This window comes from Sander lucioperca, chromosome 7 (genome assembly GCF_008315115.2).
Source record: "Sander lucioperca isolate FBNREF2018 chromosome 7, SLUC_FBN_1.2, whole genome shotgun sequence".
Taxonomy (NCBI): Eukaryota; Metazoa; Chordata; class Actinopteri; order Perciformes; family Percidae; genus Sander; species Sander lucioperca.
This window is the reverse complement of record NC_050179.1, coordinates 13,886,319-13,913,490: the sequence shown is the minus strand read 5'-3', so window position 1 is coordinate 13,913,490 and position 27,172 is coordinate 13,886,319. Positions and strand designations below refer to the sequence as shown.

At 43.3% G+C, this 27,172-nt stretch overlaps 1 protein-coding gene across 2 annotated transcripts; it reads left to right on the top strand.

The window, feature by feature from the left end:
- Positions 1 to 281: 281 nt before the first annotated feature.
- On the top strand, positions 282 to 26,928 carry iqsec3b (IQ motif and Sec7 domain ArfGEF 3b). 2 transcript variants are annotated; one of them, XM_031293421.2, is made up of 15 exons: positions 282 to 1,132; positions 5,130 to 5,204; positions 7,815 to 7,932; positions 8,965 to 9,366; positions 9,991 to 10,694; positions 11,357 to 11,518; positions 13,680 to 13,802; positions 18,157 to 18,323; positions 20,381 to 20,520; positions 20,685 to 20,816; positions 21,177 to 21,276; positions 22,309 to 22,467; positions 22,569 to 22,661; positions 23,268 to 23,314; positions 24,304 to 26,928. In XM_031293421.2, exons 1-15 carry the CDS (start codon positions 288 to 290, stop codon positions 24,721 to 24,723), a joined length of 3,687 nt encoding a protein of 1,228 aa, XP_031149281.2. In that variant the 5' UTR covers positions 282 to 287; the 3' UTR covers positions 24,724 to 26,928. The 2 variants fall into 2 exon arrangements, with proteins under 2 accessions (XP_031149281.2, XP_031149282.2); XM_031293422.2 differs by having other exon boundaries at positions 24,321 to 24,620.
- Positions 26,929 to 27,172: the final 244 nt, after the last annotated feature.

The following is a 27,172-nucleotide window of genomic DNA, read 5'->3' as shown; positions in this document are numbered from 1 at the left end:
TTTATTACGATTTTTATTATAGCCTATCTAGGCTTTAAGTCTACACATGCTATATCAATACAAACATCTACACTTATTCCGGTGGCCTATAATAGGCTACACTACTATAAAATAAGTTGGCTATACCCAGAAAATAAAAAATACACTATTGTCTGATTTGTTTAATATGCATCTGCAGATTTGATGTAGAGTTTACCAGGCACAGGAGAGTGGAGTGGCTCAGATGTTGAACCTCCTTGTACCGCCTATAGGGTGTATGCTTGCCTTGCTCTGTAGTTTTCACATTCATGTGCGTAATGACGCATCCGTCCTCCAGCGCCTCAACCCCTCCTCCCTCCTGTCACATCTGGATCTGGCTCCTCTCATCAGCACCACTCAGCGCAGTGGGTGAGAGAAAGAGAGAGAGAGAGGGAGGCAGGGAAACGACCGGAGAAGCGGAGGGTAGCTCGGTCGGTGCAGCTTCATCCACAACCGAGCAGAATCAAGGAGAGGAGAGCGAGAGCACATCTTACCTTCTCATCCGCATTCACGGATATTTTAGCATCTCCTCTGTCCTCCATCCGTCAGTCCAGCTTCTTTTTTTCTTCTGCTTGTCTTCCTTCCTCTTCTTGGGTATGATGATGAGCTCCAGCCTGCTGGAAAACCCGGTGCAGGCGATTCTGTACCTGCGGGAGCTCACCACCATCGTCCAGAACCAACAGAGTCTCATTCAGACTCAGCGCTCCCGAATAGAGGAGCTGGACAGGCGGGTGGACGAGCTCATCGGCGAGAACAGGCACCTGCGGGACATCAGGGTACAACAGCAGCATCCTTACCATCACCACCTTCACCATCACCCCGACCCCAGCTGCTTTCATCAACACCACCCCCCTCAGGACCCCCAGCTCAAGACTAGTGCAGGATCTCTGCCAGACCATGCGGCTGCACCAGCACAGGTCGACGCGGCTCCGGAGGTTCAGCCGTTGCCTCCCCAACCTATGGACCCCGGGGACATGCAGCTGGTCCCAGCAGACCCGTCTACTGTTTCCCCGGTTGAAAGTGACCCAGAAAACGGCGGAAGTTGCCAAAGCTGCCGCTCTTTGGTTCCGATGACCCCCACAACCCTTTGTCGATCCCTGGCTAAGAAATCAGAGTGAGTAGAGGTTATGTGGTTGTTTGCATATTTGTTGTGTCTGTCCTAAAATAGCCCTAGAAATAGAGACTATATATGGTAGGTTATTCAAGAGGGTTGGTATTTACACATAAAACCTCCTGATTTTTCTGCAGTAGCCTATCGATCTAGCGTAAATCAATTTCCTACCTTGGTTACAGGAGCCTGTCTTGAATCCTTCATATATAGTGTGTAGCATCCGTCGATGCAACTGTATAATTTGGAGTGTGCACGCGTGCGTGTGTGGGTCCTGCAGATTGAGAGGCGTTTAATTAATGAAGGCGCTTGCAAATTTCCAATTTTCAGCTGTGTGTGTCGGCTAAGTACTGTGCCAGAAGAGGAAGAGGTGGATTATTTAAATAAGAAACTGGATCACGATCACTGGATCATTACATAACAAACAGCTGTGGGCCTGTATGTGTGTGTGTGTGTGTGTGTGTATGTGTGTGTGTGTGTGTGTGTGTGTGTGTGTGTGTGTGTGTGTGTGAGAGAGTGTGTGAGTGTGTGAGTGTGTGTGTGTGTGTGTGTGTGTGTGTGTGTGTGTGTGTGTGTGTGTGTGTGCGTGTGTGTGGAAACACTACGTCACAGCTCGAGACAGGAGCAGCGATGATGACACACCGCGAGTCGCTGTCCGCGGTGCTGCTGGTTTCTCTATTAATTACTGCACGGGATCTGTGAACTCTCACGGGACCTCTGGGCCTCTGATGTTGCTGTGTTAGATGAGACACACACACACACACACACACACACACACACACACAAGTAGAAGACACACACCAGCACCCCCTGCTTGGCACCAGAGCCTCACAGTACATCAGCACATCACCTAATGAGAGAAAACCCATCTTTCGCTATTTCTCCTTCTGTCTGTGTGTGTGTGTGTGTGTGTGTGTGTGTGTGTGTGTGTGTGTGTGTGTGTGTGTGTGTGTGTGTGTGTGTGTGTGTGTTCAGTTCCTAAGTCATATCCCAGCAGGAGTCCTGATTGGTCTCTCTGGGACTCCACGCCCACTGATGGGAGCAACTCAGAACAGAGGAGGAGTTGAGAGGAGCAGAGGAGTACAAAAGGGGCTACGTGTATATTAAAAAAAGAGTTGTTGATATTTGATCCAACAGTGAATGATTCACCTACCACACCTTACATTTCCTGCTCTTGAGTTGTGTGTGTTTGCATGCCTGTTGCTCTCTTCTATAGCCTTACCTGGAACATGAGTTGTACCTTCTGGAGAGTTTACCCTGTGGCAACTGGAGTATTTGTTATTATTTAAAAGGAATCAGTGTAACACCACTGTTTCATAATTTAAATTAGTTTAACTGGTGAGAAAGAAATTACAATAAAGTAATTGTTATTATTTTATTGTAAGCCATCCAGTTGATCAGGCAGTAGAGTTATTGTAATAAATGGTCTTCCTGTCCCTGCAGTTGCTGATTGTGTGTCCTTTAATACAACCTTACATCCTCACCTGGCCATTGATTTTAAGTTGCTCTGGATAAGACCAGTAGCTTAACACCTAATTTGTAGTTTGCTTCTGGCAGGCCAGGCAAGTGAGGGGGATATCAGGCAGTTTTCTTTGCCCTGCAGATTAATGACTTTTGGGCTACGTACGGTTGGCTGTGAGTATGTTTGTGTGTCTGTTATCAGTGTTGTCGCTGCACATGTATGTGTCCTATGACGGGAGAGGCAGGCTCCTCTCCTCTGCTCATTCTCTGTCTCTCTCCAGCTGAGGCTTCTATCTGCCCCACTTAGCCCATGGAGCGAACAGTAATCAGCCATTCTCAGGAGAGAGAAAGGCAGAGAGATGGAAAGCGGGAGAGATGCACGCTCAGTCGTTGTCTTTGATGGATCCCTTGGAGGTGTCTAGAGGAAGGAGCGTGAGGCTGACATAGGAGTGGACCATTGAAAGAGAAGGAGGCTGAGAGAGATGGGGGTGGGGGGTGGGGGGAGAGAAAGTGGTGAAAAAAGTAAAGGGGGGATTTCAGTACACAGAGAGTGAGACAGGTACAGGGAGAGACCAAAACAGAGATGATAAAAAGGGTGCATTTGGGGTAGCTAGATCCTCAGTTTCTATCTTGCTGGTAGACAAATAGATAGGTTGGACATCAGAGGGACAGGCTGTGGCATCCTGTGGCGTAGTGGAAGGTGCACACAATGTACTGGCAACGTTTTGAGTCCAAATGGAGCTGATCTTGTGTCATGTCAACCCCCTTTCCTTACACTCTCTACTGGATACTGACGTTTGCGTTTAAAGTACTCTTACAAAACAGGAGAGAAGAGAGGGGTGGTGTGAGGGAGGACGGGGCACAGGGAGAGAGAATATGGGCCGACAGCAGGAGGCATGTACTGTTGAAATATTCACCTGTTCTCTTTGTAAGCGTTGTTGGAGCTTCTGTGTATGTCTTGTACACAGATGGACGGACCCACTAAGTGTGTGTGTGTGTGTGTGTGTGTGTGTGTGTGTGTGTGTGTGTGTGTGTGTGTGTGTGTGTGTGTGTGTGTGTGTGTGTGTGTGTGTGTGTGTGTGTGTGTGTGCACTCAGGGACCGAAGCAACCTGGCCTTTTCCTCAGGGCTGAACTGTTTTGTATCAGCCTGACAAAATAATTCAGATCTTATACAGGTGGTGTATTTCATTTTATTTGTTATCTGGCTCTGGTCCTGATGTTTGAGAACTGGAGAAGGAAAGCACAACAGAAAAAAAATTAGTTTGCTAAAAAACAAAACATTTTAGAGATTGTTGAACCCCTGGGAGCTGTTAAAATAAGGCAATAGTTTGTCTAGTGACAGAAGAACTGCAACATTCTTAAAAAATAAGTAATCCAAATATATAAATAAATGAAGTCAATAAAGGCAGGTATTGCACTCAAGACCCCACTTGTGGCTCAAAGGAGGCTCTCAAAATTCTAACACCAGGGTCAAGAACCACAGCAGAAGTGCTGCTAAATGGAGAACAAATGATTCATGTATGTACAGTATGTATGCGTGTGTCTGTATGGGGTAGGTGTTACAGATGGAGTTTTATTCATAGAAGCCAAGTGTTGATCAGAGATAATAAAAAAACAACAACAACAAAAAAACATCAACGTCCCTTTAAGTCTGTGGAAGTTGCCGTGAAAACATAGCTTTTTATAGCGCAGACTGTCACACCGAGCCTCGCACTGACTCTGACTGCCTGTCACTGTGAGTCTGTGTCACGAGCAATATGCTGAGCCCAGGTCAGAAGACTTGCTGTAGCGTAACCACGAAAATTCAGCTGAATGCTTGCAGCCCATTGTGAAAGGATCTAAAGTGACCTGCACTCACACCCACTAAAATAAAAAATACCTCGAAGATCTTCTTTAAAGTCATGATCATGCTCTGGTGGTGAAAGGTGTCCTGCATCCAGAAGATCAAAGGGTCCATAAATGCAACAACTTAAACATGATGTGATGTTTTTGTTCTTTTCACTCTAAATTGCTTCAGATAAAAGCACCAGCTAAATGCCTAAAATATGAATGTAAATGTAAAATGTATGAGAGAGAAATGAGAGAGACGAACTTAAGAAGAGACAGAGCAGGAGCAGGAGTGTAACCATCTGTCCAGATTGGGTTTGGGAATTCTGCGCAATCACTACAGATCTGATGAGTTGGAGGCAAAGAGGCATAAACAAGCACATCCGGACACGCAAAAATATACTTTAAATACTCACACTAAATCTAAATGTTTTTCAGCCTTGAATTGACCTACATAGGGTATTTACTCCGGGATCAGTGCCAAATTGTAAACCGAACCCATGGAAATAATCCAGAAGAGTCTAATGGGAGCCTTTTCAGGGTCTTTTGGGATGTTGGACTAAGATTAAACATAAGGAGGAATATGGAAACAAGGCAAACATCCAGCAACGGCCAATAATAACTGAATGACATGCTGTCCTTCCAATTCTGTCTGCTTCTCCTCTTTCCTCCCCCCGTTTGCTTACCTCTACTCCTCTCTTGTCTGCCCTTCAGGAGCGAGATTGTGCTGCATCAGTTTTGCTGCCCCGCCCCTGAACATCCAGAGGCTGACACCACTGGCTCATCCGGGTAAGACGAGTCACACACCAATCACAGACACTTTTAGTCCCACATTTGTCTCTGCAGTTTTTGCTCCTACTGCTCCTGAAGTGTGCTCCTTCAACCATTGAAAACGTCCTGTCTCTGTATACATACACACTATCTGTACATGTGTGTCATCTAACTGAGTCATGTCCACACCCAGGCTTTTAATCATGCTCGTTAGTGCGTGCACAGTTACTGTATGCCAGTGTGAATTGGGGTATTATATATCCAATTATATTATATGGACATGTGAAGCCTGGAGTTACAGTGAGAGAGTTGAATGCTCCGTAACAACCTATAGATCTTCCATCCTCAGGGGTGAGTCACATATAGAGAGACAGAGATAGAGGGCTCCCACTACCATAGTAACTGGAGAATAGAACTTTGAGGATCTACTGTTGCCATTTTTGCCGTCTGTTTCTGTGTGGGCAGCTTGTCCGTTTGTTGTATGTGTTTGTTCATAATTCTTTTTTGCGTGGGGTGTGTGAAGGCATAACTTTTTACTTGGGGATGTTTGTATGAGCAAAGCTCTGTTGTAAAAAATGTTTCTCAATGATTACTTTTTGCCCTCTCTCCTCTGAAATTTCTCCCATCATTTAATCCTCTGTTCTGTTTCTAAATCCAGGCTTTACCAGTAATGTCTACTTCTACTGTCTCTTCATCTACTGTTTTATCTTTACCCCCTTGTGTTGTTTGTTTTTGTATGCATCACCACTTATTATCTATCTGTCTGTTTATTTCTCATCCCTCCTCATCAAGCCTCTCATCCAGTGTTTATTAATATCACCATCTGTCTGTGTGGAATCCCTCTCTTTTCTCTGATCTGATGATTTAACTATCATCATCTACACCCACATAGTCCTGATTGGATGAGCTAATGGCACAGCAGCAGTGGACAACCACCTGAGATGATGAGGTGTAGAGGAGCCTTGTAACACCGTAGCTCATTATTATTGTGTGTGCCTGATGGCTGCAAACCCGCACCACCTCTACACAACTGTCATCCACTGAATCCGTCAGAGCACGCAAAACTCCCAGAGATGTCACGAGATCTGCCTCTAGCCTAACCTGCCGTGCCTTTTCTTGCCTGTGTGTGTATGTGTGTGTTGTCTGGCTGTACAGTACTATAAGTCTCTTAGGGACTTTGAGAGATGCGATTTGACAGATGTTCATTTCTCTTCCACCATGACGTCACACATGCTGGCAGAGAGAGAGAGACAGAGAGAGAGAGAGAGAGAGAGAGAGAGAGTAAAGTGACCATATCATTATGGAGGCTTTCGCTGTCCAGATGCATTTATAGCTCAATTCTTGCTTTTAAATCCTCTAATGTATTCTAATGTACACTAATGTATTCTGATGCCGTGCAGGGGCTTGGCAGTGTTTGCATAGAGTTTTTGATCGAGACAGCCTCCAGCATGCACACACCAACACAGTCTCTGTACTGTATATCTTCCTGTTTCCTCTCTGTTTCTTTCTCAGCCTCTGCTTCCCCTCTCTTCCCCTTTTTTTCCTCTGTCTATTTTCTCTAACTTTATCTCATGTAAAGATATGACCAAGCTTTTCTAGCCTTATCTCTGACTTTTAGCTGGGGAACGCAGAATATTTGCTCAAATCAAAGAAAACAAAGAGGAACTTTAGTGATGCACTCATTATTTAACCATGAGCAGGCTTTTTAGTTCCCCCAGTCCTGTTTAGCACTAGTCCCCTTCGTGTAAAAATGATTTGAGTAAGCATTATCTGGTAGGAGAAAGATTGAACAAGCACACAACATCACACACACACACACACACACACACACACACACACACACACACACACACACATAATTGCACACCATTATGAACCTTTTAGGGTGTAATCATACCTCAGTGCTTATATCAGTCTAGTCTGGCTATATAAAAGGTGCTGAATGGCAGTGTTTTGTATCTTTTAGAAGCGGTGTGATGCCAGGATGTTGGCCACTACACTGTTTTATACAATAAAAATAAACAAAGCTTAAGTTATCCACAACAGATCTTTGGTAGTAATTTGCTAAGGTATGCCTTACATGGCATTCACAAATAATGCTGTCATGTAATATAATATTGTTCCCTCTGTGGACAGGACCTGGGATTATAAGTGAAGGATGGGATGCTCTACCAGGGGCATTGGGCACTGGGAGACAGCCTCCACAGTTGACTTTGTTTTGAGTCAGATTCAGACCAGATTCAAACATCTTATTTTTTTTGCTTCCAGCTGCTGTAGAAATGATTAGATATGAGTAGTAAGATTTGTTTGATTTATTACCCTACATTTTCTGCAAGCCATGTTTGACTTTGAGGATATGATAGTCTGTCTGTTATTGTCTCGCTTTGCTGCAAGTGTTACTGACTTATTCTCCTTTTATACTGTAATGATCCTAGCAGTAGAACATAGAAAATTGTATAAAACAGTATTCCATTTCTAAGTAGGAAACTCAAAGTTATACATTTCCACTGTACACAAATGTTCACCATGGAAACATCCCGCTTAGTTGATGACCTGACTGCGATAACAGCAGAGTTTTGAAGGTTAGGGGGGAGGGCTGATAGCTTTCTGTTCTTATTTCCGTGGCAGTGGACAGATGCTGAGCTTGGAGGATGGGACGTCCTCTGGTGGTGAACAGAAAGTTGAAGGCACCAAGAGAGAGGGACCCAGTGAGTATGAGATCACCCTGGAGAATAAGAACAAACAGGTATGTCTTTTATTTTCTAAAATGTCTGTGTGTGGGCCCATAATTAGGCACATAGTGTGGGACGGAGTAAATGCTGACTCTTCTACCTGTTTAAGCATGAGGAGGTTTGTAAAGGATGATCATTTGACATTGTGTCTTGCGTGACAAAAAAGATTCCCATTCAAATCTATTTCTGTCTGTGTTGACATGAAAAAGAACACCAGCAATTTCACTGCCACAGCAACAGGAACGTGAAAGATGCTAGGTTGTTATGGTAACAGCTAATAACTGCTTTTGGCGGCTGGAGATGTCTTTATTTCTCATACTAAATTGCGAGTGCAAGTGTGTGTGTGTGTGTGTGTGTGTGTGTGTGTGTGTGTGTTTTCTCCGTGTGTGTGTGTGTGCGTACATGCACTTTTTGTGGGTGTGCTTGTGTGAGCAGACACACACATACATTCCCAGGCACATGTGTGGCTGTCCTCCTTTTTCTCCATCTCTGTCTCTTCTTCCCTCATCTTCCACTCCACCTCCTTCGTCTCCCTTTTGCTGAAAATATAGGAGGGCAAAATTTTGGAGGGACTGAGATTTTGGGATGAGCTGCTTTACCAACAAACAGAAATAGGCTTGTGCGGGTGTTTACTTTCTATTCATTTTCTCAAAATCACCTTTGTCACAGTCCATCAATCCTCCTTACCATGGCCCTTCAGCCAGTATTAGCAGTTGAATGATGATAGATGATGTTTACTTTGGTTCTAATGCCATAAACCCTCACCGGTTTTAAAAGAGTGGACAGACAAGTAAGAAGGATACTTTTAAGAAAAAAAGTGTGAGTCTGCATTTCATGACTCAGACAATTCTCAAATTCTTTTAATCTTTTGTAGACATCGGCACAAAATGGCATCATGATATTTGCCTGCTGGATGGATAAATATTTTTCAGTGGCTGCTGTGTGCTTTGCAATATGACTCTTGCAGTGCCTTCAGTGAGTTTCAGAGCCTTGTAAACATGTTTGATATTTAAACTCACTCCCCCTCACTCTCTTCCTATCCCCAGATAGAAGAGTTGGAGCAAAAATATGGAGGCCATCTCATAGCGAGGCGGGCAGCCCGTCGTATCCAGACGGCCTTCCGTCAGTACCAGCTCAGCAAAAACTTCCAGAAGATCCGTAACTCTCTGTCGGAGAGCAAGTTGCCCCGTCGGATCTCCCTGCGCCATCCCAGCCCTTCAGGCCGAAACCGGAACACAGCCCAGAGACACAGTTACAGTCTGCATCCTGGAGGAGGACAGATACCTTTACGCTCTAAAACTCCTCCTCCTCCCCCGTGTCGCTCCACCTCTCTGCCACCTTCTCCTGCATCTGCCCCAGCAGCTGGACGCTCTCCTGCCCCTGGTCCAGCCCCACCTCAAACCCCTGGTCAAACACTCACACAGCTGGAGGACTGCTTCTCTGAACAGGTGAGTGTTTTTATTTTATGTTACAGCTCCCATAAATTGATATTAAGTAGGGATGCAAAATGGTCAAATCAAGAAATATGGTTTCATTAACTTAATTAATTAACTTAGTTAGTCAGTCAGTTGTCCCACCATTGTGGTCCAGACTGAAAAATCTCAAAATCTTCCAAGAGAAAATAGAAGTTTGCTGTTTTTGAACTGAGAAGCACCTTGTTCAGCTGCACACTGAGGGAGATGCATGGTTTTAAGTAATCAGTGGATTGCCATGAAATTCTGTTCGGGCGTTCATGGTGCCCAGAGGACAAATCTTAATGAAATTAGTGAGCCCTGCTGTTTCATCTAGTGCCATCGTCAGGTCACAATTAAAATTTGTCCAATCCTACCATCACCCAGGCAAAGACTTAGCAGCTTGACCTGGCCTTATAGCTACATTGAGACTGCACTACATTAGCTGCCCCCACTGGCTTGATAAAAAGCCATGGTCTTCATACGATATGCAGCAAAGGCCCAGGCGTCGGACTCAGACAGCTGCTAAGGTCTCAGCCTTGTACATGGGGTGCAAGCTCTACCAGGTGAGCTACTGGTGGGCCCCTGTTAAAGTGTCATTTTTTATCATCATATTTGTAGCTTCATTCCTTGGCCCAGTCAATTGATGACGCCCTTCATGGTTGGAGCTTGTCGGAAGGTGGAGACAGGAAGGGACTACTTATGGACCCCGGCGCCCTTCGTGCAGCTGCTGAGAGCGCTTGTTTGCCCCGCAGTGCCAGCTCACTGCTCATGGCCTTCAGGGATGTCACTGTTCACATTGACAGCAATAGCTCCTACACCATCTCCACCGCTACCACCACAACCACCACCTCTCTGGGCAATGCAGGCGGGGGAGAGCTGGGCAGCAGGAAGACTTCTGTGAGCGGGATGGCTGGGGGAGGAGATGGCCAGTTAGCAGAGGAGCCAGAGTTTCCTGCACCTCCTCCCAGTGAGGAGCTGGAAATGGCTGATCAAGGATCCAGGAGGGGCTCAGCAGTGACAGCTCTAGGAGGAGGAATGGAGGGGGAGAGCGGCTCAGACAGACTGGGGTCCACATCCACTTCTACCTCCACCTCAGCCCAGTCTAACCAGCAACCTGCTCAAATTTACACCCAGTACCAGCAGTACCATTACACTCATCCTCAGCAGATCCCTGGGGGGCCGAGCCCCGAGGCCCTGCAGGCTCTTGTTGTCTCTCTGCCCAGGGACCGCTGCCAGGATCCAGCTTCTTGCCGCTCGCCAACTCTATCCACAGACACACACCGCAAACGCCTCTACCGTATAGGACTCAACCTGTTCAATGTGTGAGTGGGCCAGCAGCACAACACACACACACAAACGCACGCACACTGACACACACAGAAAATTGGAAAATATTTCTGCACCCTCTCGCTCAGGGTCCAAAGAACAGATATTCCTGTTTATGTCTAACAAATCTCCAACAGACCTGAAAAACTGCTCTAAGCAGCTGCTCATTAGTGTTTGTGATTGTTGGGAGGAGCTGCATATTCAGTGCCATCTTGTGAAAAAAATAGATAGAGAGACGGGAGGGGGACGAAGAAAGGAAGAAACAGAGAGATAGAAAAGAGGGAAAATGCAGTTGAAGAGGAGAGGCAGTCAAGGAGGTCATGAACAATCTGAGAGCCTCTCAATTTCTATAAATAGAACCCACGGTCGGCCTGCACTTATTATTAGTTAATACAAATTAAAGCAAATTAATTCATATGCATCAGTGACAGTGGGTCTGATCCAGAAGTCCAGAGCTAACAGCTTTTGCGCATGAATGCACTTTTCCTTTCCCTCTTTTTCTTTGTGCACCCTCTTGCACACACACACACCCTTTCTCTTGAATACAGTGTTACACATTTTCTTTCTCACTCAGGCCCACACACCTATCTGCTTGAACGCACAAACACATTGCACAAGCACTGTTTAACTCTTAACTCTGTTGGATATCTGCGGGCAGGAACCCAGAGAGAGGCATCCACTTCCTGATCACGCGTGGTTTCGTCCCGGACACGGCCATTGGAGTGGCTCACTTCCTGCTGCAGAGGAAGGGCCTGAGCAGACAGATGATTGGAGAGTTCTTGGGGAACAGCAAGCTGCAATTCAACAGAGATGTCCTTGAGTGAGTCCTCATTATTTACATATGCTGAAATATACGCATCACATTACACATGTTTGGGTTTCCAGTAATAAATCCAGTCACTGAATTTAAATCCCTTTGAATTCCCTATTGAATCTTTTCAGGTTTTACAAAATAATCTTTAATCAAGGTGCACTTGCTGTTTTAAAACTCAGGCTATTATAACTTCATAGTTTCCAAGCTCATGCTGAGATGACCCTGATGACATCATCAGGGTTATTCTCTCAGACTTTAGAAAGCTTCTCCAGAGCCACATAAGTCATTATACAAGACATTTTCCCAAGCTACCTGGTAGTCCTCATGACAAGTAAACTGTCCTTAATGTGTTAAATTGGTGCCCCTTTTAATAAGAACAACTTTGCTCAATGGTGTTTTAAGCCCCCAATGTCTCCTTCCAGGCAACGCTGCGACCGTTGACTTCAAGGCACCTAACCCTAACCTTAACCCTAACCCTAACCATAACCATTGCCTAATCCTAGTGCCTTCCAGGCAGTGCTGTGGAAGGAGACATTGGGGGCTTAAAACACTGATAAACAACAACTTTTGAGTTGCCAGGTAATGAAAAATCCCTCCTTCTGTATGACACCCTGTAGTTCATCATGAAGACCCACTCTATTTGACCGCTTAGCTTATGAAAAAGCATCTGGACCAACATTTATTTATGTACATCTTATCATAACTGTAGACTTGATTGATTCTATTATCTTTATTAATTACCTTTATTACAAAATTTACAGATTTAAAACCAGCTCTGTGTCATCTTTGTGTGGGCAGTGTGTTAAAATGAACAGGGTTTGGCTTCCGTCCGTGGTGCCAGTGCTTGAAGGAGCAGATCTCAGCAGACCGCACTGCCCACGCAAAGATGACACAGAGCTGGATTAAAATCAACAAAGTATCCCTTTAACTTCATGACTCCACAGACTTGACTTAACAATCTCACCTCAAGGTCCATTTAGTAGCTGTTGCCATGACATGGTCCTTATCAGCTGAGAGCTGAGAGCAGAGTTTGCTTCATTGCCAGAGATGTTCCTATAGGACATCTCATCAATGTTGACTTTAAAGTTAATGATCACATTTTCTTCATGTCCTTGGAAACAGCAGTTGAGAAAACAATCCTACCTCAAGGTTAATTTAATAGCGGTTCTGGAGCTTTTAATTATATTTCAATTATATCTAATAAGTATAAGTATGTACCAAATATAAGTATGTACCGAGGTCAGACATAAACTTTGAATGGATGTTTTGTATGTTGCTCTTTAATATTAAAAAAGAGAGTATATAAAAGATTAAATAAGAGATTTGTTTGACTCTGACTTTGATGAATAGAACTAGCTATTGGAACCTAACCCCTCATTTACACATAATAAAACACACACACACACACACACACACACACACACACACACACACACACACACACACACAAACTCACGACATGTAGCACTTGCATACATAAATGCAACACATCCATGAAAACACGCATTTACTTAATGCCTTCACACTCACCCTTTTTGCATCCAACCAGTGTAGACAGAGATCCAGGATAGAGAGGCTTTTTGCTGAGGTTGTTGAAGAGACTGTAGAAATAGGTCACTGCACACACACACACAAGCACAAGCACACACCCTTGCTTTCTTTCACTCAGACACATAGACACACATGCATGAACACAAATATGCAAACACACTTCTTCCATTGCTACAGCCTGCCCTCAGCCTTTCATGTACCTCTCTCTTGCCCTCTCGCTCTTTGCATTTCATTATTTCACCCTCTCATCCCTCTCTTTCCTTTCCTCTTATCTTCCACTGTCATCAGACCCTGTCTTTCCCATTGATGTTTGCACAAAGTGTTTGTGTGTGGGTGTGTGTGTGTGTGTGTGTGTGTGTGTGAGTGTGGAAACATGTTGTCTTTATGTGCGTCTTCCAGGTCAGTGGTTCCGTAATGGAGGTATGACTGTAAGAGGAAGATTTGCCATCAGCACTCGGATACTCATAGTTTGCTGCACATGCACTCGCACGCATTTGCCACACACTCGCAACTCACCTTCTCATTACAGTGACACACTACAACTAAACCCAGTCTCTCTCTCTCTCTCTCCTTTCTCTTTTGCTTTCTTTTTTTCTCTCTGTCTGTCCCTTAATAGTTGTGTTGTGGATGAGATGGATTTCTCAGGCATGGAGCTTGACGAAGCCCTAAGAAAGTTCCAGGCTCATGTTCGTGTTCAGGGAGAAGCACAGAAAGTGGAGAGACTCATCGAAGCCTTTAGGTGAGACTGTCAACTCACTCACAACCAGGCCTCACTGACTTAACAGGGTCTGGCTTCACTTTTTAACACAATTCAACAACATAAAAGTCCATCACATGACTGAGCAGGGCTGGTAAGGGCACTCTGAACTTTTTGAAATAAATAGACCGTTTGCCTGTGGCCACCTATGCAAAAATAAATAAATAAATAAATATTTTGCAATAATGTAGAAAAGTACTTTCTGATCTCATTTCACAGCCTTGGGGTAGCAGACATATCCAGAATGGCATACTAATAGGGAAACTGTATAGTGTTTAACTGGTTCTGCCAGCTCACTGTGGCAGGCTCTGATGAAACCAAAGCTGTGTATCATTAATAGATTACACTGATTGCCTGTAACCTTTGATTACACTCAGCAGTGTTTGATTGTCAGCCATTCACAGCAGTGATCTGAGCTGCAGGCAATTAGTGTGCATTCCATCGGGACAAAAGTAGATGCTCTATTTCACAACTTTCTCCCCTGGATGACACTTTCTGGCCAAATCTTTAGCTTCTCTGGGCTGTTTGTATGTGCGGGTGTCCATTTCCATCCAAAATCACACATGAATATGTAAAAGTGCATGTTTTGTACTTGAGGTTTTAGCCTGAGCTGGTTTTCTGCTTATTTTATCAGTGCTGCCTCTTGCCCTACAGTCACTAAAATGTATGAGCATATCTGCTGAAAAATACTCATTTAAAAACCAAGAGGACCTTGAAATACCTACTGTAGCTTGCACACTCCCTTTGCACCCCCCTTTGTGCCTTTAAGTGGACTGTCTAGCTTTGCCTCTAACAAACTCCTAAACAGACAAATAGAAGCTGCAATTGGTGCCTTATCCCCTGGCTGGGACTGCCCTTGAAATGTCCAGGTAATATCCAAAGATTGCTCCCTGGACTAAAAATGCAATAAAAATGGCCATCATTGCTTTTTATTTCGGAGTGATTGGTTGCATTGCCGTGTACACTTATCTCCCTCTGCTGATGGCCTGCTCTTTGCCCCAGGATGACCAACAATGTCACCATCATAAGTTGAGCCACTACCCCTTTGAACTCAACAACCAAGATGTCCTTCTGAATTAAACTAAGTTGCTTGTATAATTTAATGTTAGGGGAGTGAAATCACCATAGACATTGTACTGCATATTAATTGTCTTCCAACACATATGCATCCTTAATGTGTGGCCTTTGTGTGTCTGAGCTTTGTCTGAGCTGCTGACTTTGATTTCAGACTGGCATTATTTTTAGTACACTGCCCCAAGCCCAATGGCTCCTACTGAAGACATAAACCTTTAACATTAACATTAAGTTGCGTTATCACCAAGCAGTCCAGTTCTATTCAGTTCATTACACATTAGAACGTTTATTTAGCATTATTTTCGCGTTTCCATTAGCAAAAGTTGTGGGTGGTACCTGGTGCTTTTTTGGTACCACCTTGGTCGAGGGTCCAAGCGAGCTGCGCCGATACTAAAAGGTGGAGTTAAAACACTGCAGACCACTGATTGGTCAGAGAGAATTAAATAACTAGCGTGACACAGGACATCCTGCACAAAACAATCAATTTTTTAATTTTTAATAGCCAAGCTACCGTGAATAGTGACTGCCATTTTTTTTTATTCACTCAATCTAGATCTAGTTTGGGACTAATTTCAGCTGCAGATTAATATACATTTTGTGCTCTAGTGAATATTTAAAGCAGCAGGACATAATAAAGGAACACGTCACTCAATGCAAATGTTTGGCTCAGTGATGTGTTTTTATAGCTAAATATATAGACTGTCACCAGCCCTATCTATTACGTAAGGATGTGTGTGTGTGTGTGTGTGTGTGTGTGTGTTATTACTCCAAGCAAAAAGTGTTGAGAGAAGAGAGGAAAAGGAGCAGTCATCATGACACTTCCCCTCTCTGCTTCTGATTTGAGGGCCAATCAGAACACCCACCGCAGTCATCAGTTAATCACATCTCACTCAATCATACGTGCTGAGCCCTTGGGTGCAGATTACAAATTCATCAGCGATCAGAAAGAACGCTCTCTGTATCTGGAGCTGCGAGTATAGGTCAGAAACCAGTGGGCTTTTATTGGGACAGCCAGACATCCGATGCCACGTCTGTTACGTAACAGTTGTTATGTCATCTGTTTGAAGCGTGTTGTACTCTTGTCATGAGTAGTTTTTTTATACAAAGCGGTATTTGTGCCAGATGGCATGCAATTTTCATATGCAGATATGAAGATAAGAGATCGGGAGCTAGTGTTTAAATAAACTGGTTACATAAGACAGAGATCCACGCTTGAAAATGTGTGAATGAAGCGCAAACACACACACACACACACACACACACACACACACACACACACACACACACACACACACTATCACTGCTTTATTTATTCACTCAACTGTTGGCTCACATATGCACAATCCATGCACATATTCACATACACACTCACATACAGTAGATCTTGCCTTGCTTTCAGTCTTTGATGAATTTGCTGCAGAATTACATCAAGATGGCAAATCAGGAGGCTCATTTGTGCCTCTGTGTGTTTCTGTGTGTCTATGTGAGTGCATGTGCACATTTTGCATCTGTAGCACTGTGTTTGTGGTGAGCAGGATCTTTTCTCCCTTAAACAAAGGCATTGCTACTGAACTGGGCTGCAGTCGATTGATACCCTATGAGTACTCTGGCCTTAGAGCTTGTGTGGGGTCTGGAAAAAGACTTTCTGATTGTGCAGGTCTCAGATGTGGCCTCTCGCTTGCATATGCTCTGACAAGTACATAGTCCTCTGGAGCAGAGTAGCCCTCTCCATGTTTGCATCCTGCCTGGCTGCAGAGATAAAAGCCTCCCACCATCGAAATGGCCCACTTTGTAAGTGTAAGTGACAGTAAGAAAGATAGGGAGGGAGCTGTGGGGGAAGGAGGGGTGGAAGGGAGAGTTTGTGAAGCCTGTGGGCAGCGATGGAGCAAAGCAAGTCCAAATGCGGCATCTCTGGTTCCAAAGCAGACTGGGCAGCGTTACCTCACATAGGGCAGAGCCATTCTTTTCAAATGTCTCCTGTCTCCTGTCAGTCTCATTTATGGTTGAGTGACTGCTCCTCAGATCTGAGTAGAAATTATAGTCAGTCAGTCTTTGAGTCAATCAGTCAGATCAGAAAATGGTGCAGCTCGTATGCTGAGATATCAGCATTAAAATAAGTCTGAATGTGTCCATCTAACAGCAGGAATAAGCAACTTTTTAAAGGTCATTCTCTTAATTGCTTTTTATAACTTTAACAGTTTGTACTGATCTCTTTTTATGTTGCACACACATGCTTTGGGTTTTGGTATTGGTTCTGTGAGCCTGAAGACACAAGGCTGTTAAGAGGTGTTTCTAATATTCAAGATGCCCTCATTGATTATAAATGGGGGGGACATAATATTAGAAACACCTCTTAGTAAAAAGCAATACAATTTAACAGCATATTAGATAATATTAAGTTTCACAAAGGTATACTTTAATTTAGGACTGTTGTAGTAGACTGCATTAGTTTTAGCTGGTGTAGCCTTCTTGAAAAACTGGCAACTGAATGTGTTTTATGTCAGTCCAGCAGCAGTTTTTTTTTAAATCACGGTCCTCAGTTTATTAACATATTCACTCAGATGATGTTCATTTATTTTTGTGTTGCTGGAAAGTTTCTCCACACAAGTCTGTGTGTACTGAATATGGATCCTAATAATAACAGAATCTGGCTGGATTGGTTGTTGTGATGATTTTGTCAGTATAGTGTGTAGATAAGGCCAAACAATATGATTTGTCAAGAATGCATTAAATCCACAACCTGGCCTGTGGTAACCTGGCAAATACTTTGCAATCTTATTAAGTTTGTGACATATTTTATTTCTTTGTATCACTCAAGTAAATGTTTTAGCTCGTACATGTGCTGTTATCATGTAAAAGCAATAAAACTCCTCAGGATATGCAGCCGGGTTGGTTCAGTGGGTAGAGCAGGCGCACATATACTGAGAGGTTTATGCCTCGATGCAGAGGTCCAGGGTTTGAATCCGACCTGTGACGATTTCCTGCATGTCTTCCCCCTCTCTCTCCCCTTTCTCACTTAGCTGTCCTATCAAATAAAGGTGGAAAAACCCAAAAAATAATCAGAAAAATCCTCAGGATATGAATGATATTTGAAAATTTCAATGATTGGGATTTTATGCTGCTGATGGTACTTGCCAACAGCATATTTTCTTTTGTCTATAATAGTGGTATAATGGCCAAGAATCCAGACCAATATTGAGAAGTGATATAGAAATGTCACAGTTATAATATATAGCTCTGATGTCCTATTTTTCCTTCACAGCCAGAGGTACTGTATGTGTAATCCTGATGTGGTGCAGCAGTTTCACAACCCAGACACCATCTTTATCCTGGCCTTCGCTGTGGTTCTCCTCAACACTGACATGTACTCGCCCAACATCAAACCCCAGCGCAAAATGGGCCTTGATGACTTCATACGCAACCTACGAGGTTAGTGTGTCCAAAAACATGTATGAGCATGTACAGTATGAGAGAGATAGAGAATGTGTGTTTTTATAGAGGCTGTATGCATGTGTCATCTCAGGGAGTGTGAACTGACCCTGTGGACAGAAGTGGTATAATGTCTTACAGACATTCAACATTTATGACAAGTGGTTTCATGAGCAGAGAGTTTGAACATTGGTTATATATAGCAACCACATGTACACACACATTTCCAACCTTTTACTGCAAATCATGAAGAGATCCATCAGAGAGATATGCTAGAACGATAAGGAGGATGAAAAAGAGAGCAGAGGGGAGGGAAAGTCAAAGTTTTACAACAAGCACTCTCTTATCAATCTCACTTTAACCTCACTATCTTTCTCAACCTCACTGTCTTTTGAGTGACAGCTTCTTGAAGTGAAGTAAATTACACAAGGAGGCGGTGGGTGCTTGCTTCCACTCGCTACCATCAAGAAAACCATCAGCTGTGCAGGAGGAGATTTTTGATATCCTTGACTCAGAGCTCTGCTCCAGAGACCGTGGCATTGACCCATTTAATTGAGGCTCACTTTAGCATTAGATTTAACGATATGAGCTCAGGGTTCCGAGAAGGAATCCCATCACCTGAGGCTCTGAACATACATTTACTCCAACCAGAGCTTAAAGAATATAAGTTTGCCTTTTATTTGCACCTTCAGTTAATAGAGAAAAAAACCCACAATAAAATACATTTCAATATCTTTTTTCATATGATATCACACAAGTCAGTTATAATTTGTGAGCTGAACAGGTTTCTCCTTAAGCTGAACTGCAGTGACAGACTGCAGTTAGGATATCTGTGTGTTGCTCCACAGTGACACAATGACAGCACACATACTGAGATAAAAGCACATTTTCTCATTTACAGCTGCAAAACCTACACTGAAATAAAACTAATTTGGCTATAACATCTTGAATAAAAATGTTATGAGCCTGCAAAGTCAGTTTATAGTTTGGATACCCAACTTCCACTGTGACTTTTGCTAATCCTCCTGAGGATCCGCACAGTAAAATTATATATTTGACAATCAACATATGTGAATAATAATAAATAATAATAAGCATTCATAAAATAAATGTTAATTTTAATAGTTTTTGGCATTGTTTGGAGTCACTGGGCCACATTATATTGAAGCTATTGAAAAAAAGTCCATTATTTTCAAATAAAATATGCAGGCCTATGCTAAATAAATGAAAAAAACAATGGTGTTGTGTCATTTAGACAGGAATTTATCGATAGTCCCTAAATCAAACTCCAGCCATTGATCTCCAGGATTGGGATGTGAGCTAACTGTCCTACTGCTAACCATGCTGCCAACACTGGTACAAAGCTTGATTTATGCTTGACGCATCCGCGAGGGCTGCAGGTGTCCATACCATAAGACACGCCCCTTCGCTGGGTTCCCGTGCTTATAATATATCAATTGTCCTGTGCAGCAGGTTTTCGCCTTTAAGTGCATGTCCGATAGTTACGTATTGTAACTCCAGATTCTATGAGTATAGGCGTAGCCCTCTAAGAGCTGTCGCTATTGGGTGTGTCTTGCAAGAGTTTTCTCAAGTTTTCGCAAATCTAGGGTTACCATCTAGACACGACCATAACAGATTCAAACGCCTCATCATGATTCTTTGTCAGCTCATGTCCGTGCAGAAAGCATATCTAGGGCTTAAGAAGACGTTGCAGGATCCAGAGTAAATGTCTGTCGAATATCTAACTTAACAGTTGTTTTAAAACATGTCAGCTGGAAACATTAAAAAGTCAGTCAGAGATGTTTTCAAGCAACTCATCGAGCTAGCATTAGCTTAATTAGCTAGATAGCTACAGCTGATATCAACAGCCGCTGTCTGAAGTCAAGGTCACGTTGTTTTAAAATATACTATGAATTTCCATTGATAAATGTGCTACCGTTATTGTAAATTGCATGCGCAGTGCGAGAATGGAAAGCTTGACAGGTGTAGTAAATGAGGGGGGCGGGGCTTACCTTGATAATGACCACTCCTACTTTTTCTGACCCTTGTTCCCTCAGGTGTGGATGACGGAGCAGACATCCCAAGAGAGATGGTCGCAGGCATTTATGAAAGGATCCAACAAAGAGAGCTCCGCTCCAACGAAGACCACGTCACCTATGTAAGCCGTGTAGAGCAGTCCATCCTGGGCCTGAAAACTGTGAGTGATATTTGCCTTTATGTGCAAGTCATTCCCTTACATCTCCTTTCAGTGAGCTGTACTTGTTTGTACCGTCTCCCTTTCTCTTGTGTCATGTATTTCTTTGCTGCAGTCTGTCCTCTGTACTATCTGTCATCTCCATCTCTTTAATCTCGCCTCTGTAGATCCTCGCTGTGCCCCATAGACGTCTTGTGTGCTGCTGTCGTCTGTTTGAGGTGCCTGACGCCAACAAGACTCATAAGCAGAAACTGTCCCAGCTCCAGAGAGAGGTCTTCCTCTTCAATGACCTGCTGCTGGTGAGGAACCTCTATTGTGACTCAATACTCAATGGGGGTACTCATTGGGGGTGGCAGTACGGACCAAAGTACGGCACCGAACCCCCAACCATCCATGGGCAGCCACTCTTACATCTCTCCATTAGTGCATGTATGGATCCTGAGCATGTGTGTAATGTGTGTAAAAAAAAACAAACTGTACCAACAGAGAAAAAAAAAAGTGAATTCCCCCTTGCAGGTAAAGGCATGTCTAATACAGTAGGCTACTCCAAAAATGCAACTGCAACCACATTTTATTGCCATTTCATACATAATCATATATATATATATATATATGTGTGTTAATTCATCCATGTTCTGTGTTATGTGTCTCTACTGTAGATCCTGAAGCTGTGTCCCAAGAAGAAAAGCTCGGCCTCATACACCTTCTGTAAAGCTATGGGTCTTCTGGGAATGCAGTTTCACCTCTTCAGCAATGAATGTGAGATGCTATTTAGCTCCGCTGCAGTTTATTCTCAGTACAGTTCCACCCTGGTGCTGGAAAAATGCTGAGCTAACTGTCAGAGCCATCAACAGCATTGTTGTCTGTCAAGCCTTGATCACGACACATACTTTGAATGAATTGCTAAGGGGGTCACCAGTGAAACAAAATAAACACACCATTGTCAATTTATAGTTTCAGGAAAGTTGCTTGCTTGCACAGATTATAGGAAGTATTACTTTAAAAAGAAAGCATATTGAATCATTCTTTGAGCCGTCGTCTATGGTAAAAGAATATTCTAATATAACTGACCCTGTAATGGGCACCAAATTTGAGTCAAAAGAATAAAGTATAAATACAGAACTCAATAGAGCTTACAAATGTGGAGGACCTTGTATACTGTAGGCTATCTACCATCTGTATTCAGGCATAGTGGTGGTTTGAGCGAAATGCTAACATCAGCGTGCTAGCATGCTTACAATACCAATGCTAACATGATGATGTTTAGCAGGTATAATGTTAACCATGTTAACCATACCAACATTTGGTAACAAGTGTGTCTGAGGCTAATGAGAATGTCATTAGTTTTGCAGGTCTTAAATCAAAATTCAAAATTCAAAATTTGACCTTGTGGTAAGGAGATTGCCCAACTTTTTACAATTCATGTTGAGGGGAACATGAATGTCTGTAAGTTACTGAATTGACATTCATTGAGTCAGGACGCTAGCATGGATACATTTGTTTGCGTGAAAGGAAAGATAGAAAACTGCTGATGTTCAGTATGTATAAGCTTCCTGATATTTCTGCAAAACAAGTTGCAAGCTTTAAAGAAGCCATTGCTGCCAACAGAAACACATTTGGTCATTAACCTAAAAACATGAGTTTTTGCAAGTATTCTTAGCAGCAATATGTTGTGAAGTAAACGTTGCAACACTCAGTGTTTTGAAAAATCCTGCATCCGTTTTTAGAATCAAAGTTATGGTGAAAGCGCTTTCTTTTTCTCTTTGACACGTTGTCGGGGTTTCTCATCAGACTACGCCCATGGCATCACCATGCTGAGCCCGTTTACCTCAGAGAAGAAGCAGCTGGTGAGTTTCTGCTCCCCGAGTGGAGAAGAGCTCAGGAAGTTTGCAGAGGAGCTCCGAGAGGCTATCACAGAGGTCAACGAGATGGAGCAGATACACATCCAGTGTAAGTGAAGCACACACACTTCAACATCATGCAAATTCAAACAAACACACACTGTACCTTATATGGCTGGTTGCAAATTTCTTTCTTTTTTTGTGTTGTAGGGGAATTGGAAAGGCAACAAGGCATTCAGCCACACGGCATACACACCAATGGTGGGCAAGTGGACACACACACAGGACATGGATCTCCCTCAGGTGCTGGTTTTGTTCGTGCAGCAGAAAATGCATAATACAGCATACATTAACTCATAACAATGCATACATTACTCAAGGCAATGTAGAAAATAGGACAGCTTCATGGAAGAGGGATGCATGAAAAAGCCCACAACAGTGAATAAGAAAATAAAAAAAGGAGTGGATGATGATCAGAGGGCTTAAGGTTTCTGTAATTGTCAGCTTTTTATTATTAATGGGTTAGTTAGTTCTAGCAAGTATCTTCCCCTAATTGTGTTATATATCTTTTTTCTGTGCATGTTATGGTGTTTTTCGAAAATTAAACTATGTAAACCTATTCTGGTACAACCTTGAAATACAATTATGAACCTGAAAATGAGCATAATATGAGCACTTTAAAGGTGCTGGTAGTTGGGTTTTGTAACCCTTTGGCCAGAGCCAGGCTAGCTATCAATTAGCATCTTACTTTCAGAAATAAAGCAAATAAGCCTATTCCCAAAATGCTGAATATTCATTTAAACAAATGACCCTGTGTCCCCTGTGAAGAAGTGATTCTGTTTTTAAGATTCTGTATATGAAGCCTAAATCTTCCCGTTGACTTACAAATTGACCTGTTTCTTCCCACAGGCCAACAGGATGTGTACGATAAAACCGGCAACAACAACACACTAGAGGTAAGTGCAAACCCCACTCTTGCCTCCCTAAGGTAAGTGCTTGCGTCTCTTGCTCTGTGGGTGTGGTTTTGTATGTGAGTGTGTGTGTGGGGTTAGATAGGGACTGTGCCTCATCCGGAAAATAAAGTTTGCTTTATGCTTTGCTTAAAAAGAGCTCCGCCTTAGGCACATCCCCACTTTGCAGCCAAGGATACAAAGGCCGTATAGAGGAGTCTGCTGTAGTGGCGCTACAAACAGTCTCTTTCTGTGCCTCATGAGTGGATCAGCAGCCACTATGCTTGCCATTCAGCATCCTTCTTTTATCAGCTGCTGCTTGCCAGCCGCACTGTATAAGCCTTCGCAAGCCACCATAAGCCTGGCTGGCTCCTAGAATACCATCTACAAAGCCAGATAAGCTTGATACTGTTAACAGTCTGTCGAGTGTGTGTGGGTGGGTGCGCGTCTGTAAAACCAGCCCTTCCTTTAACTAAGCATAGATGATAGAGGCTGTTTTCCCCCTTTCCAGTTTTCTCTCTGTTTTATTCCTTTACCCATTCTTTTCCCTCTCTACTGCTTCTCAGTAAGTCCTTCAGAGTTGTAAATAAGTGTGTTAGGGAGACACCACGCCCTCGGTGTCACTTCTCTCCTTTCCTGACACTCCCTTTAACTTTTAGCTTCTCATTCTGACAATTATTGACCATGTTTGCACGTGCACACACATAAAATCCAAAACGTTCCACCATGATCTCTGACCAAAATCTCTTCTTATTCCACTATCCTTTTCTCTTTCTGGGCTGGTGTGTGTAAAAACATGATTGAAAGTGTAAATCATGTAAAAACATGATTGAGAGAAAAAGAGAGAGAGAGTGTGTGTATTTTGCATGCGCTCGCTCTGCATACTACCTACCTGCATGCCTGCATGCCCATGTGCGTAACACACCAGAGGGCTGCGTAGAGGCTGCGTTCAGGCTGGTAACTCCTCATGCGTTCTCTGACTGTTCCTAAACTAGGTGTCAATTCACAACAGGCTGCAGACCTATCAACTGAGCCAGCCCAGCATTGAGTCAACGCCTCTGGCCCTGGCTGCGCCGCCCGCCCTGCTCAGCCCCGTCCAGCCCGGAGAGCTTCGCCCAGAAACACTCATCCAATGCCAGCAGATCGTCAAGGTGATTGTCGTGGACCAGAGCGGGCGAGGGCGGATGGAGGCCTTCCTCAGCCAAGGCCCTGCTACGCATCAGCTTATCCAGTCAGCCATGTCCACACCTGTGCGCGTCAGAGAGGGGGACGGTCCTCAGCCTCCTCTGCCGCCTCCCCCTCCACCTTACAACCACCCCCACCAGTTTTGTCCCCCTGACTCACCCATGCCCCTCCACCATACCATGCCTCTCACCCGCAGGCGCAACTCCAGCGGCTCCCGCAGCATCGTCTGAGTCGTCAGCTACTCTAAGAACCCTGGGCGCCAGACATAAGCCTCACATTCACACGCAGCAAAACACACATTCTGGAGTAGTAGACGACTCAACTTTGAATGGTGAGATTAAAGCATCGCTAAAAAAAAAAGAGTGAGGAATATACTGTGTGAGACGAATAAAGGGACAAATGAAAAGGAAACCAACAGGACTCTATTCATAGTCTTGACTGAGTGGTGTTGTTTTTGAACATAGAGTAGTTTTGATGCCATTTCTGAAAGACAACTTTTGTCACCCGGTAGCTGATGGTGTTGTCTGTCTAGATTTCACACTTTTTAAGAGATCTTGTGATTTTGCATCTTTCGGGATATTGATGTTAAGTTCACACCTCTTTGTTTGGTCCAGGGTTTATAGTATTAGATACCGCATTCAGTGAGGAATCATTTTAGCAGAGCTAAACTCACTGCAATCTATTTTGTCCTCATCTCTGCATAATGTGAAGAAACAAGAGTAGCAGCTCATTTGTTTCCTTCATTTTCTAGGGAACAGATTATCAGTATGTGAGGAAGAAGGCCAAGAAAAAGGTAAAAGGCTCTAGGATCTTTACCCTGTCATGTACAGTATAGTGCAGTAAGCAAGGATGTTGCTACTCACTAAACTAACCTATTCCCACCTCCTGACGACAATCATATTTTTTTGTGCTTCATTATTGTGTGTTTTGCTAAACTTGTGTGAGCAGATATTTTCACAGTAGTGTGTGACTGGCGTTTTGCTCTCACAGAGCTCAGGAAAGGATTTGCTGCACTGTAACATATATCTGAGTTGTACTGAGAGCAGCGGGTTTGTGTAATGTGTGTTCAGTCTGCTTACTCATGGGCAGCAGGGAGTTGGGCCGGTAATCCAAAACAAGGCTAAAACAGCCAGATGGAGCCTTTCTCTTCCTGTACATTTACTCCTAATGGGTTACCTATTGTGACTATTGTTGTTAACTTTGGATTTAGGCAACATCTGTGCCCAGAAAACTCTTAGCTTTAGTTTAAAAATGAATATAAATCGCTCGGCACAGGGTAGACCAAGGTCACCTCACACAAACATCACTCCCCTCTCACCAATTATATTTTTCCTTGCACACTGAAAATTATATAAGCAGAGATGCATTCCTATACTGAATGTTAATCGGGGGAAACTGAAGTTGCCATGGATAATTATTGATTTCATCATCGCGTAGTCGATGGTTCGGGCTTGAGCCTGTTTGTACAGCAATCATCTGACTGAGACACACCGAACACGTCTTGTACCTTTTGCACCACAGAATATATTGGATATATTGTAAATAGATGAAATAGATTTATTCTGAAAAAGTGATTGGTTTGCCCAGTGTGTGTATCTACGTATGTATTTGTACAGAGAAGAATCTAGTTTAAAAAAAAAGAAGGAAATTATAGTTATTATAGCTATTATTATTATTATTATATCAGGGGGTGTTCTAAATCCTACTGCTACGAGAGACAGGAAACAGGCAGCTTTTATAGAATACACTCCAGTTACCATGGTAACACACACTGATATTAATACAGATCTACATTCTTCATGAAATTATACCATGTCATATTATCATAGGATTATTAAGAGATGGCTGTGTCACCTGTTAAGGTGTGTAAAGGGCTATGCTGTATTGGTGAATACGTGCATTAAATCACAGATCATGCACACACGCACACGCACACACACACATTGCATACATAACCGCACACACTGACATGCACATAGCTGCCAAAGCAACAACAAATCCAGCTTAGATTCCCCTTAGAAACTGCTTGATTTCTCAAGTCAGCAACCTCACTTTGTTTAGTGTAAACTCTGACTGACTTGTACTCTACAGCATGATATAGTTTTTTTTTTTTCATTTACAGTACACGGGGGGAGTTTGATTATATGTTTGTATCATTATTGCCAGGGCATGTTGGGTTGATTGATGTCATTTTCTACCCTCTCTCTACTTCCTCCCTCCTTTCTGCCCGACCCCTTACCCCCCGCCTTCTCCATGGTTGTCATGGAGACGCACCAATCTGCATCCTCACTGTGGAGCACTGTCATTAATCTTTGCACCCTCACCATATTTCTATAAGGGACATTTCTTAAAGATCAACATGTTTACTAATGGAATATTTCTAATTTTTTTTCTGTTCGAAGAGAATGAAAGAATAAAGTAGTTTTTACTCTCGGCCCTGGACTGTATGTCTGTGTGCGTTGACGCCAGAATCGTCTCCACAATGTCTGCTTCTGTAACACTCCCAGCCTCTCTAATGAATGAATGTGCTCCAGGTGTGTGAGGAGGACGGTGGAATGAAGGAGCTTATGGGAAATCAGTCAACACAGGTGTTCCTGTGTCCTCCCAGCACAGCCGGTCTGAACTCATTCATTAATGGATGAAAAAACAATATTGAATCTGACTTGTACTTGTGGAGTC